This window comes from Cynocephalus volans, chromosome 4 (assembly GCF_027409185.1).
Source record: "Cynocephalus volans isolate mCynVol1 chromosome 4, mCynVol1.pri, whole genome shotgun sequence".
NCBI lineage: Eukaryota > Metazoa > Chordata > Mammalia > Dermoptera > Cynocephalidae > Cynocephalus > Cynocephalus volans.
In genome coordinates, this window is record NC_084463.1 from 78,088,297 (window position 1) to 78,100,748 (window position 12,452).

Consider the following 12,452-nt stretch of genomic DNA (forward strand, 5'->3'; position numbering starts at 1 on the left):
TACCCCTGTTTAAAAATTCTTCAGGGAGATCCATTTCTTTGAGTACAATGTGCAGATATTTATGCCTTATGTTCAGGGTTCATCACTTTTAGTCCTATCACAGCCGTCACACACTCTCCAACACTTTCCAAGCATAACTCACCCCTTGAAGACAGGGATTCTTCTTATAGTCTCTTATATAAAATGTGCTCATTCCTACTTCCATTTATGTGGCTCATGCGTCTGGAATATACTTTATTATGTTTCTCAAGTGAAATGAATCATGGTTAGCTTGTTTATTATACAACCAGCCCCTTCTCTGACCCTTCTGGCCCATTGTGATTTTTTTTTTTTTTTTCTGATAGAAGATATTTAGATAAAATCAGAGAGATAAGAATGTTGAAAAATTTTTTAAAGATATTATATGAGGAAAGTTTGGAAGACAACTAGAAAGAAGGCAGTCACTAATTCATGTCCTTCAATAAAGAATTACCAAAATCCATTTAAAAATATTTATAGTTATCTCATTTCCATCTTTAATAGGGAAATGACTTCAATCCAAACTCTTAAAACTTCCATTTGATTGTAACTTTTCTCTCCAAAGTTACCATTAACTCTCCTTTGTAAAATTGTGTATCTTTTATAATAACATTTAGAAATTTTTATTATAAAAGTAATGCAATACCATAAAAATTTGTGGGAAATAGAAATAAGATTATGGAAAAAATAAAAATCACCAGAACTTCTACTACCTAGGAATAATTACTTTTAGTATTTGGTACACAGAAATTCTTTTCCTTAGAAATTTCAACTTTGAACTTTTACAGGTGCAAAGCTGGGTATCAGAATAAAAGCTCCTCAATTCTACTCTCTACAGACTTATATAATGTCAGCAGTTAGCTAGGTTCTAAGCAAGTGGGGTCTTACCTCCTATGCTCTTCTGTAGTCTATAGCATGCTTATATTTGGTTTGTAATTATTTCTATGCGATTTTCAGATATTATTGCAGATATTATTAACCCCGTTAAGGCATGAGAGTAAAAGCTCTGAATGTGTTTTGGGCAGATAATCTATTATGAACCATCTTTTATTGGGAAGGACTATCCTTTTTTTTTTTTTTTTTTGTCTTTTTCGTGACCAGTACTCAGCCAGTGAGCGCACCGGCCATTCCTATATAGGATCCGAACCTGGGGTGGGAGCGTCGCTGCGCTCCCAGCGCCGCACTCTCCGGAGTGCGCCACGGGGTCGGCCCTGGGAAGGACCATCCTTTAATTACAAGATTATATCCTTCCATCATTTTAGTTTTAAAAATATTTCTTTTATGAAATGATGACAATAGTAGATGGTAGTTGCTTTGTGGTTATTTTTATGTTCTCAGTAATAAAAAATTTAAAAAATCTGCAGCCTTATATCAATCCCAAACTCTTATTTGCATTTTTACTTGTGTTGAAATTCACAAGTTTGAGGATCACTGAAGTATACCATCAGAAGGTGTGGGACTAGTGCATAGAGAAGTCTGAGTTAAAAACTTCAGGGGTCCCAGTTTTAGGGGTCCCTCATACTTTTGTGAGATTTACCTTTGGGAGTTCTACCAAGTTCTCATGGTGGAGATTGAGAAAAATCTCTTCCTGTTTCTAGCAGGGAGAGGGAAAAAAGCAGCCATTTTGACTTTGAAATAACCAGATCATTCTTTTCTTCTTAACATGGCCTGCTCTCAGGAGAAACTATTTGATCAGAGCCTAGCCTACTGGGGCTTGTGTCCTAAGCAATAATGATGGAAAAGTGGTGCTGTATTACGGGGTATGTGAGTGGGTAGTGAAAGAAAGAGACACAACAGGAGTTGAAAATAAATTGAATAAGAGTGCCAAGGAAGCAGTAAAATATGACTTGGCTGATGGATAGAATAATGTGTTATCCTGTATAGATAACAGAATTTTTTGTAGAGGCTTTTGCAGAAAAGGGAAGAAGCTGGCATCTTGTACCAGCAACTGTTAGATACTCAACATACTACCTATGTGTTTTAGGAATAGCTTTTTTTCTTTTTTCTTTTTTTTTAATTAATAGACTTTATTCTTTTAGTTTTAGGTTTACGAAAAATTTATAGGAAAATACAGAGAGTTCCCACAGTACTACTGCCACTCCCCACCAGTTTCCCCTGTTATTTACATCTTGATTACTGTGGTGCCTTTGTAACAATTGATGAACCAATACTGATACATTGTTATTAACTAAAGTCCGTAGTTTGCATTAGGGTTTATGCTTTGTGCTGTACATTCTGTGGGTTTTGACAAAAGTATGATGACATGTATCCACCATTACTGTATCATTCAGAATAGTTTTAATGTCCTAAAAATCCCCTTGGCCCCACCTATTCATCTCTCCCTCCCTCCCCCGAACTCCTGGCAATCATTGATCTTTTTTGTCTCTATGCTTTTGATTTTTCCAGAATGTCATTTAGTTGGAATTGTCCAGTATGCAGCCTTTTCAGATTGACCTTTTCTCTTATCAATATGGTTTTAAGATTCCTCCATATCTTTTCATGGCTTGACAGCTCATTTCTTTTATCACTGAACAATGTTCCTTTGTCTGGATATACCACAGTTTGTTTATTCATTCACCTACTGAAGGACATTTTGATTGCTTCCAAGTGTTGGCAGATGATGACAGCTTGCATTTTAAGATTAAAATTTGGAAGTTTTTCTTGATATTAAGTGTATTAGTTTCCTAGGGATGCTGTAAGAGTATCGCAGACTGGGTGGTTTAAAGCAATAGAAATTTATTCTTCCACAGTTCTGGAGGCTAGAAATCTGAAATCAAGGTGTTGGCAGGGTTGGTTCTTGCCAACCAGGAGGGCTTTAAGGGAGAATCTATTCCATGCCTCTCTCCTAGCGGCTGGTGAAGGCCAACAACCCTTGGCATTCCTTGATCTGTACGTCCGTCAGTGTACTGTCTGCTTCCCTCTTGACATGGCATTCTCCCTGTGTCTTCACATGGCTGTCTTCTTGTGAGGACACCAGTAATATTGAATTAGGGGCCCACCCTTCTCCTATATTACCTCATCTTAACTTAACTAATTATATCTGCAATGATCCTATTTCTAAATAAGATGGCGGTCTGAGGTACTGGCCCATAGGACTCCAACATATCTTTGCTGGAGGGCACAGTGCAACTGGTAGCATGAAGTGGTGCTTTCCAGACTGTTATTCTTCAGATACTCATCCTTGTTTTTGTTGTTGTCGAATCGTGGATGGTGATGTAATGTTGTCCTCCTGCTCTTGCTAATTGTGGTTTCAGCTGCAAACCAAATTGTCCTTGACTGTGTTATAAAAACAAAGGGCTTCCCTGTGCTCAAATTTGGATGTAGTTTCAAATGTGTAACCAGAAAGATCCACCCCAGATGCCAGTCTATGGCTCTACCCTGTTAGGTTTTTTGTTTGTATGGTTCATTTGACCACTTTGTGGTTTGTCAGTCAAGTTGTATAAAAAAATAGAATAAAATAAAATTGGTTTAAACAATTTTTTTAGTAGAATTATCTAAATTACCTAATGAAAAATAAGCGCATTATTTTTTCTTCTGGGTTTTAGTACATAGGAAACTGTAGAGAATAGTTTGTAACTTTTACGGACTCCTTTTTCCCTTTTAGATGATTATTATTTAGTGTTTTGCAGATTTCAGAAAAATTCTTTCCTGTTTTTCTATGATGTAACCATTCCATGTGACAACTGACTCATAAATTTGTCAACTTACACATCAAGGCTTCTGAATTTCTTTTATACTAATTTCCTGAGAGAGAGAGAGAGAGTGTGTGTGTGTGTGTGTGTGTGTGTGTGTGTGTGTGTGAGACAGAGAGAGATGGAGGGAGGGAGGGGAAAGGGGGGGGAGAGAGAGAGAGAGAGAGAGCAAGAAAGAGGGAGGGGGATTAAAGTCATATGGAAAATTCCTGAGCAGTTTGAAAATAATTTGGTGAAGAGGGCTTGGAGGAAAGTCAGGGTTAGGGAGAGAGCAAAACCAAATTGATTATGTATTATGAATAAAAGAAAAAAATAATTATAAATTTGAATCTTGTGGCTTTTGTTTTCACCAGTATGATTTTAATAAGATTAATAACCTTTTCTTGACAAGAAGAAAAGGACTAAATACTGTATTAAATGCTATTAAAAAGCAGGTCTAGTGTAATCTTCTATTGATGTAGCCAGCCAGAGCTCTGGAGACAGGCAGGGATCTAATGCATTTGATAGAAAACAGGTTGGATAGCCAGTTAGTAACATTATTTTGGCCCATAAGAGAGTGTTTTATGTATTCCAGGAGATTTCCCCAGGAGTAGATGTCTCTCCTCTTCTGTTCAGTGTAGGTTGTTACTTTTCCTCTACTAAAGATATTTCCATGAGAATGCAGAAAAATCTAGTGGGTCAGTCTGGCTTTGCTCTCTTAGTTTCCCAGACCTCATTTTCAGAAGGCAGGCCCCTGGTGTTTTTGAGTCATCCCTCCTGTTTTCACCTCATTTCATTTCTTCACTGAATCTGCATTTGTCTCTTCTTCTGTCCGAGGGTACTTCAAAAAGTTCGTGGAAAAATAGAGTTGAAAAATAATATGAACCTTTCCATGAACTTTTTGAAATACTCTCATATCTGAGATGCAATTTCTCTCAAATAAAAATCATTGAGTATTATTCATGTAATTGATTTTGTTTGTTTTGTAAGTCCAGGGTCAAATTTGATGACTTTCTAATGTATCATATTCCTCTTTATTTCTGCTACCACAGACTAATCCATGATTTTGTTGTTTCTCTCCTAGATTATTATCATTTCATCTTTATCATATTCAATACTGTGCACCTCTTTGACCATGCCATCTGCCTCCATCAGAAGCCTGCAATCATACCTCTTTGACTGGTCAAGTTTAAAATCCTTACTTCCCCCCCAATATTTCATTATAAAAATTTCCGAACATGCAGCAAAGTTTACAAGGAACCCCACTATATCTACCATCTGAATTCTGCTATTAACGTGTTACTCTTTATTTTTATTCCGTAACCACCATCTGTCCATCCCTCTATCCATCCACTTATCCAGCTATCCAGCTTACTTTTTGATGCATTTCAAAGTAAATTGAAGACATAAGGACACTTTCAGCAAAATACTTCATCATGCAAATCACTAACTAGAGATAAATATTATATATAGTTTTCCTCTTGGTAAAATAATGAAATGTAAAAATCTTAAGTGGCCATTCTATGATTTCAGAAAAATGCCTACACGGTGTAACCCAAATCCCTGTCAAGATGTAGAACTTGCCATTACCCCAGATACTTCCTTCGTGTCCCTTCTCAGTCCACACTTCCACTCTCAGCCCCAGAGCAAGCACTGCTCTACATTTTTTTCTACCATAGATAAGTTTTTTCTGTTGTAGAATTTCATATAAATGGACTTACACAGTACAGACTGTTTGCTGAAGTATACTGTTGCAAAATGTTTTTTTGGAAGCCCTGCACTAGGATATGTATCCCTAAACTATTATGCCATTTTTATTTCTTAAGCCATCTCCTTTATTTTCTCAGGCAAACATTAAAGTTATTCTATTAATTTTCCTAAGTTGTACCAGCCACTTGGAATATTCCTGCCATCTCCTCAACCCACAGAAATATTGAAAGGGAAAAGATTTGTTGCTTTCTTTAGAATAGTCATATGCTTGCTATTTTATAGCTAAATCTGGAATTTAGTAATTCAAGAGTCAGAAAGAGAGATTTATGGTTCCCTATGTAACATGTTATCTCAAATAGTAATCCCTTGTGTATTTTAAAGCAGAGGAAACAAAGCACCATGTAAATGGGCCATTGTGAGAAAAGAAGGTGAATAATGAATAATAAGTATTTCTTACATTTTTACAATATTTTCCAAATCCCTTTATGATGCAATTATTTTGTAGTTGCAAACATCTAAAGTGGGTGTTAATATTATCTTAATATAAATGGTGAAACTAGGACTCAGAGGTTAGTATGGTGGTAGTGAATGTTGGTTTTTTTTTTTTTTTTTTTTTTTGAGGGGGAGGTACTTCATATATGAAACCTAAGTTTTGCCCTAAAGCCCAAGTTCTTTGTCCGTATTTTCATTTTGATTTCTTCTTTTCGATTGAACTACAGCTTCAGTTAATTTTTGTTTTCTTTTTTCCAAAAAGGGACTTATGGGTTATATTTTCTGAGACCTGACATATCTGAGAATGACTTCCTGTTGCCATTAAACACATTACAGAAGGATTTTTCTTCACAGCTCTGATGACATTTTGTTATTGTCTTCTAGAATATGGTAATATAGATAAATCTGAAGCTAACCTGATCTTGCTTCCTTTGAAGATAATTTTTCTTATTTTTTTTCTGCCTATATTCATATAGTTTGTCTTTTAATTCTTGTAGTTCAAATAAGTTTGTCAAGACACATCTAGATATGTCTCTGTTCATTGATTTTGTGTGGAACATGGGAAATTATTTCAGTAAATCTTAGAAAATCTTTATTCAGTTCAAAAGCACTTTTTTCAATTATATATTGGATTTTTGCTCTTATTTTAAAAAAATAGTTTTTTTTCAAGTTTTATCATTTTCCCTCATGACTTTTACCTTTGTTCTTTTTCTTCAAATTCTCAGAGCACCTTTTGAGTTTGCCCTCAACATTAATGCTGTTCTTTGAGTAATCAGTTCTTTACCAATTCCTTACAGATTTTATTTCTACTATTACATTTTTACATTTTCTTGTGATCATACCTTATTTTATCCATTTCTCTTAACTCAGTGAGTCTCCTTCCTTATAGCTTTCTGTTCCTATTTCTTAGAAAATATGACTAATTTCCTTCCGAGTATGCCAAATAACTTATAAATATTTCTACTAATGCTTATAGGGAATTATTATTATGATGATGATGATTATTTTGGTGGCTGGTCCATATGGGGATCCGAACCCTTGACCTTGGTGTTATCAGCACCAACTGAGCTAATTGGCCAGCCAGGAATTATTTTCAAAGACTGCTGCTTTTTTTTTAAAAAAAAAGCTTGAGGCTGATATTCTATTTTCATTGTCAAATAATCTTTTTTCTAGGCCCTATTTTTTCTATTTGATTAAGATAGATTTGTCCAGAAATGGTGTTTTTCAACAAATAAAGGGTCTGGATTGCCCTTGTCCCTACTCTGTTCAATTGGGAGCTAATCTGAGTTTTGTTTTTTTTTTCATATCTCCAGCAGTAGAATGAGTTGTTTATATATAATGCCTAGTGTATGCCTGTTGTTAAAAGTCTGTCATCTAGTGCAGCTCTGCTGGGCAAACATGGGATCTTGTATTGCTTCTCTTCATTGACTTGCTCTTTGACATTTTGGTCAGAAAAATAATAAGGAAACCTGTGGTTCTCAATACATACTACTTGCATGGGTTCTCCTATCTCTTTTCTCACATTATAAAGCTTTACCTGTGAAGGTTATACCTCCCGTGTTACCATGTGCCTTTGCCAGAACTACCCTTCTCATTTCTCTTATATGTGACATACATGTTTTCTGGGGGTGGCAGTTTCCTTTTGAATGAAGAAATATAGAAAGAAAGGAAGTCTTGGGAACAGTACTGTTGCAGCCACAGGAAGGTATACCTGTGCAACATGGGAACTACTGCCCAGCTTTATAAGTGATACATACCATCTTTGTATTTCTGAGTGAGGTTGTAGACTGGGAGATGAATAAAGTATCTTTCTTTCTATGGTCTTTCACATGTGCAGCGTGGTTTGATTTTTTTCAGTATACTATATGTTATTCTATCTTTTGATCTAATTCTGTTTTTTTTCATAATTAGTAGAAATTCATAGTAGGTTCTGGCAATCATTCGTTAGTCTGAATTTTTTATGATTATTTTTAATAGACAATACTTATTAAGTACATCTTATGTGCCAACACTGATATAAATGCTTTAAATTAACTCATTTAATTTTTATAACAACTCTGTTGAGGGGTACTATAATTATTGCCATTTTATAGATGGAGAAAATGAGGCATAAATTGAACATCTCGCCTAAGAGTACCTAGATAGTTTTTGGTGCAGTCAGGATTTGAACCCAGGAAGTCTGTATTTTTGCATATTGCAGGTTTTCATAATTTTTTTTTTCTATCTCCATAGGCCGGTTCTCCTTTCCTTCCTCCCTCTTTTCCTTCCTTTTTTACCTTCTTCAATGATGACATTAAAGACAGGGACTGGCAACTAGATAGCATTCTAAAAAGATGCATTTTTAGCATTCTGAAGCTTTTTTGAGCTTTAGAATATGGCCTCTAAATACATATGTGTGGTATATATAGTAGTTCTTTAGGTATTTTAAATAAGTTCCTGTATGAAACAAATTGTTCAACTTTCAGAAGAATGAACTTGTTTATATTGCAAATTTATTGAACAGAAGTTAATTTGTTCTTTGTAGTTCTTAGTTGTTGGCCTTAGGTGAGCACTGGACAATAATGTCCAGCCCTTTTATCCAATCCTCCCTAAGCCCCTATCTTAAACTATGGAATGACTTAATCATCACGATTAGATTCAAGAGATTTGTACTGCCCAGTACAGGGTCCACTAGACATGTGGCTACTGAGCACTTGAAATGTGGCTGGTACGGACTGAGATGTGCTCTACAGTATAAAATACACCCTGGTTATTGAAGGCTTAGTATGAAAAAGAATGTAAAATAACTCATTAACACTTTCTTAGTATTTTTTTACATGTTGATAATAGTTTGGATATATTGGATTAAAGAAAACATGATTAAAATCAGTTTTGCCTGTTTCTTCATACTTTTAAAAATGTGACTACTGTTAATTAAAACTTACATATGTAGGTTACATATGTGGCTCATGTTATATTTCTGTTGGTTATTCAAAAGTGTGTAAGATAGGATATCTCTTCTAGGCATCTGGTAGGGAACAGGACTGACAGGCAATTAGAGTGGTGTGGTGAGTGAGAGAGAGGAATATCATGTACAGGAGACATCTAAACCAGTTTTGAAGGCCTGCAAAAGGTGATCTTTAAGGCAACATTAGTGTCTTGTTTTTTCTTCTGTTTTACCCTCTTTTGAGGTCTCTGTCTGCTTTTTGTTTAGAAGAAAATAAAAGTCACAAACTAATTAAAAATTTTTTTGAAAGTCTTTTTTTTTTAGTGGTATTGGGTAATCAGTCTAATGAAACAAATCAAAGTTAAAGAAGGCCTGAATTTGCTTACAGAAGCCACTTCTCTTTGTCCTCTCTCCCCAAACACTAGCTTAGACAACCAAATGGATGGTAGTGCCATTTGTGAAGTATGGGACACAAATCAGTGTTAGGTCTGTTAAGTTCAAGATACCTGTGGTATACATCCAGATGGTGATTAACATTAAGTAGTTTAATTATGGAACTAGAGCCTAGAAAAAATCTCAACTGGCAATACAGATTGAAGTTTAAGTAATAGGTAGATATGAGATCCTCAGGAATTGAGTAAAGTGAGAAATAAGTTAATGACAAATCCATGAGAAACAGGAAGGGTAAGGAAAAGGAACATAAAGGCCACTGGCAAAAATGGCCAGAAAGCGAGGAGTTTGTTGTGTGCTATCAGGAGTTTATTGTGTGCTTCCAAGAAGCAGTAAGCATAGACTGTGAAATGTGGCTAAGAGATAAAAATAGAGACTGAGAAATGTCCATTGTCTTTAATAATGGGGTGAAAACAGGTTCCCTGGGAGGGTTTGAGTTAGGTGGCAAAGCTAGATTGCAGAAGGCTGAAGAATTCATGAGAGGTGAAGAATTGGAATCAGAGACTTACTGTTTGGCAGGGAAGGAGGCAGTGGGAGGAGGGAACATTTTTGGTAGCCCTTGATAGATGTATTTAAAATAGGACAACTTGGTATGTGTGTATTTGTGTGTGTCTGTGTCTTCTCTGGGTTGTAACTCCTTAAGAAAACTGTTTCTATATCTGCATTTTTGGAGTACAGTGCTGCATCCCTCACAAGATAACTACCCAATAGTATTTGTTGATCATGGTTTTAATTTTAATTAATATCTCTTTTTAAACAAGATTCTTTATCAACATTATTTCCAAATTCTCTAAACATTAAATCTACATAAGGGCTTAATTTTATCCTGGCTTAAATGCACTATGACCCTTTGGTATGGCTTAATGAAAAGAGAATGGGCTTTGGAGTCTTTTATAACTATAATTCAGATCCAACCTCTGGCACTTTAGCTATGCGATCTTGAACAAGTTAATACCACTTTTGGCCTCTTCTTTCTCATCTGGGAAGTTAGGCTATAACTCTTCCTTTATTGTTAGTCTTGTAGGTTCAGTGCGAAAACGTGTTGTTTTTTTGTATATGAATGTAGTGTTTTGATATGAATTTGGCACTCAGTAAATGCTTCATAGTAGAATAAGTTTATATGTTATAAATGCCAATATTGCAGTTTTTATAATTTGATTTAAAGTAGTATATGTGATATGGTGTTATATTTTAAATAAGAGAAACATTTAGTTGAAATTTGAGTGAAAAATTAACCTTTGAATAAAAAAAAAAAAAAATGTTTCTTTTCTTGCTGCCCCTCCTCCCCTTCCAGGTCCTGAGGGAGTCAAACAAATTAGCAGAAATGGAAGAACCACCCTTGCTTCCAGGAGAAAATATTAAAGACATGGGTCTGTAATGGTATTTTTTGTTTAATTTCCTTCTCCCTTCTGACTGTGGAGGCTTCTTAGTACCGTCAGCATACAGAGAAAACACTGGCTGTCAGAGACACCTCCTGTCCAGCAGCCTTCTTTACCTGCACCCTTCCCAACATCTTAGTGTATTCTGCAAGCTAGGCCTGGACCTGTTGGTAGTGTTCAAGTTTGGACTACTGGGAAGCATGCAAATTAAATTATATTTTACTCTCGTTTGTTTTATTTCTTTGAAAGTAGGTGACTTTTTATTTTTTAAACTGTTGCTGAATTCTGTTAAGGAAAATTTCATTTTTTGACTTACTGCATTCAGATACTGGGTTGCCTAGATAAAAACATGGAATTGTCACTTCATGTAAGTAATTTTTCTAAAACACATTCTGTCTTGTTTGCCTCCACTATGTTTTTCTTCTCTGAATAAACTCAGGCAATTTTTTTTGGATGAAAGTATTTCATGTCCTTTGCAAAGCAAATCATTTTTGTACATAGATGCCTTTCTCTGTCTAGACTAATACTTATAATGTGGACTGAAAACTGAAAATGAGCATATAAGCTGTGTTTTTGTCCTCCTGCTTTTGCTTTGTTTCATCTGTGTGATTGATAGTCTACAAAATACTAATAGATTTTGATAAATAATATGTTAAGAGAATGAAGTAAATTATTTTTTAGCCCAAGTGTATACCATCTTTCATTTTATTATCAATCAGAATTTTTAAAAAGAATTTAAGAAATGCTTAATTTTCTCTGGCTAGGTGTCATTTCTAGCAAGCCAAAGGGGGGAAACTATTCTTTAAATGGCTTGTTATTACCAACTAAATTTAGCTGCTCCTTTATTTTTTTTGGCAGCTGGCCATTACTGGGACCTGAACCCTTGACCTTGGTATTATCAAGACCATACTCTAACCAACTGAGCTAAATAACCAGCCAGCCAAAATTTAGTTTCTTAGCACTTAGTGTGATATTTGTCCCTTGCTATTGACTCTTCTTTAAAAACCTCCCCAGTATTTTTTCCTACTCAGCCTATGTATATACTAAACTCTCTATCTACTCAACTACTTATAGAGTTAGATATGTATTATCAGCAATGGATATTATATACTGACAATAGTTATGATTATTGAGTGCTTACTGTCATAGTTAATCATTCTTAGAGTAATATTCTGAGAAACATATTAATCCATTTTGTAGGTGAGGAAACTAAGGCATAGGGAGATTACTCAGCTAATAAAGCTATATCTAGCACTGTGAGAATTTCTTTTTTCTTACATTGAACCTATTGTCCATGCTGCTTCCACTATGATATATGGTCTTATAAAAGACTATCAAGTTACCACTTGGTCCTTCTCTTTTTTTAATATCAACACTTCCTAGGACTTCATCCATGACCCGTTTACCTTTTTCCTTGTATATACTCTTTACAGTTGATCATATCTAATTTAGTAACTTTACCTACCATATATTGGCTGCTGACTCCAAAATTTGTATTTTCAGTCTGCACCTCTGTCCTAATGCATGTAAACAAATGCTTCTGTCTTTGACACGTGCCCTTCCATATCCCATAGGAACCTAATACCCAACATCTCCAAAACTGAAATCATCACCTTTAACCCCAGCTTACTTTTTTCTTGCATTCTCTCTCTGTTGACATCAATACTAGTTGTCCATTCACTCAAGTCAGAAATCTGGTTGTCATTTTAGACTGTTCCTTTTTTCTGAGTTCCTTTTTTCCACTAAGAAATAGATTTTATTTTTATAGCAATTTTAGGTTTACAAAGAAATTGAGCAGAAGGTACA

The 12,452-nt window shown here is 35.2% G+C and overlaps 1 protein-coding gene across 4 annotated transcripts in view; it reads left to right on the forward strand.

Annotated features, from left to right (window-relative positions):
- Positions 1–12,452, forward strand: part of MTMR2 (myotubularin related protein 2) — a 115,379-nt gene that overhangs the window by 53,983 nt on the left and 48,944 nt on the right. For 3 of the 4 annotated variants that reach the window (XM_063092720.1, XM_063092721.1, XM_063092722.1), the window contains exon 3: positions 10,562–10,637. The exons of the other annotated variant lie outside the window; for it this stretch is intronic. In XM_063092720.1, the coding sequence (XP_062948790.1) occupies positions 10,562–10,637 (76 nt within the window). The remainder of the gene's footprint in view (positions 1–10,561; positions 10,638–12,452) is intronic. 4 annotated transcript variants of the gene reach the window in all.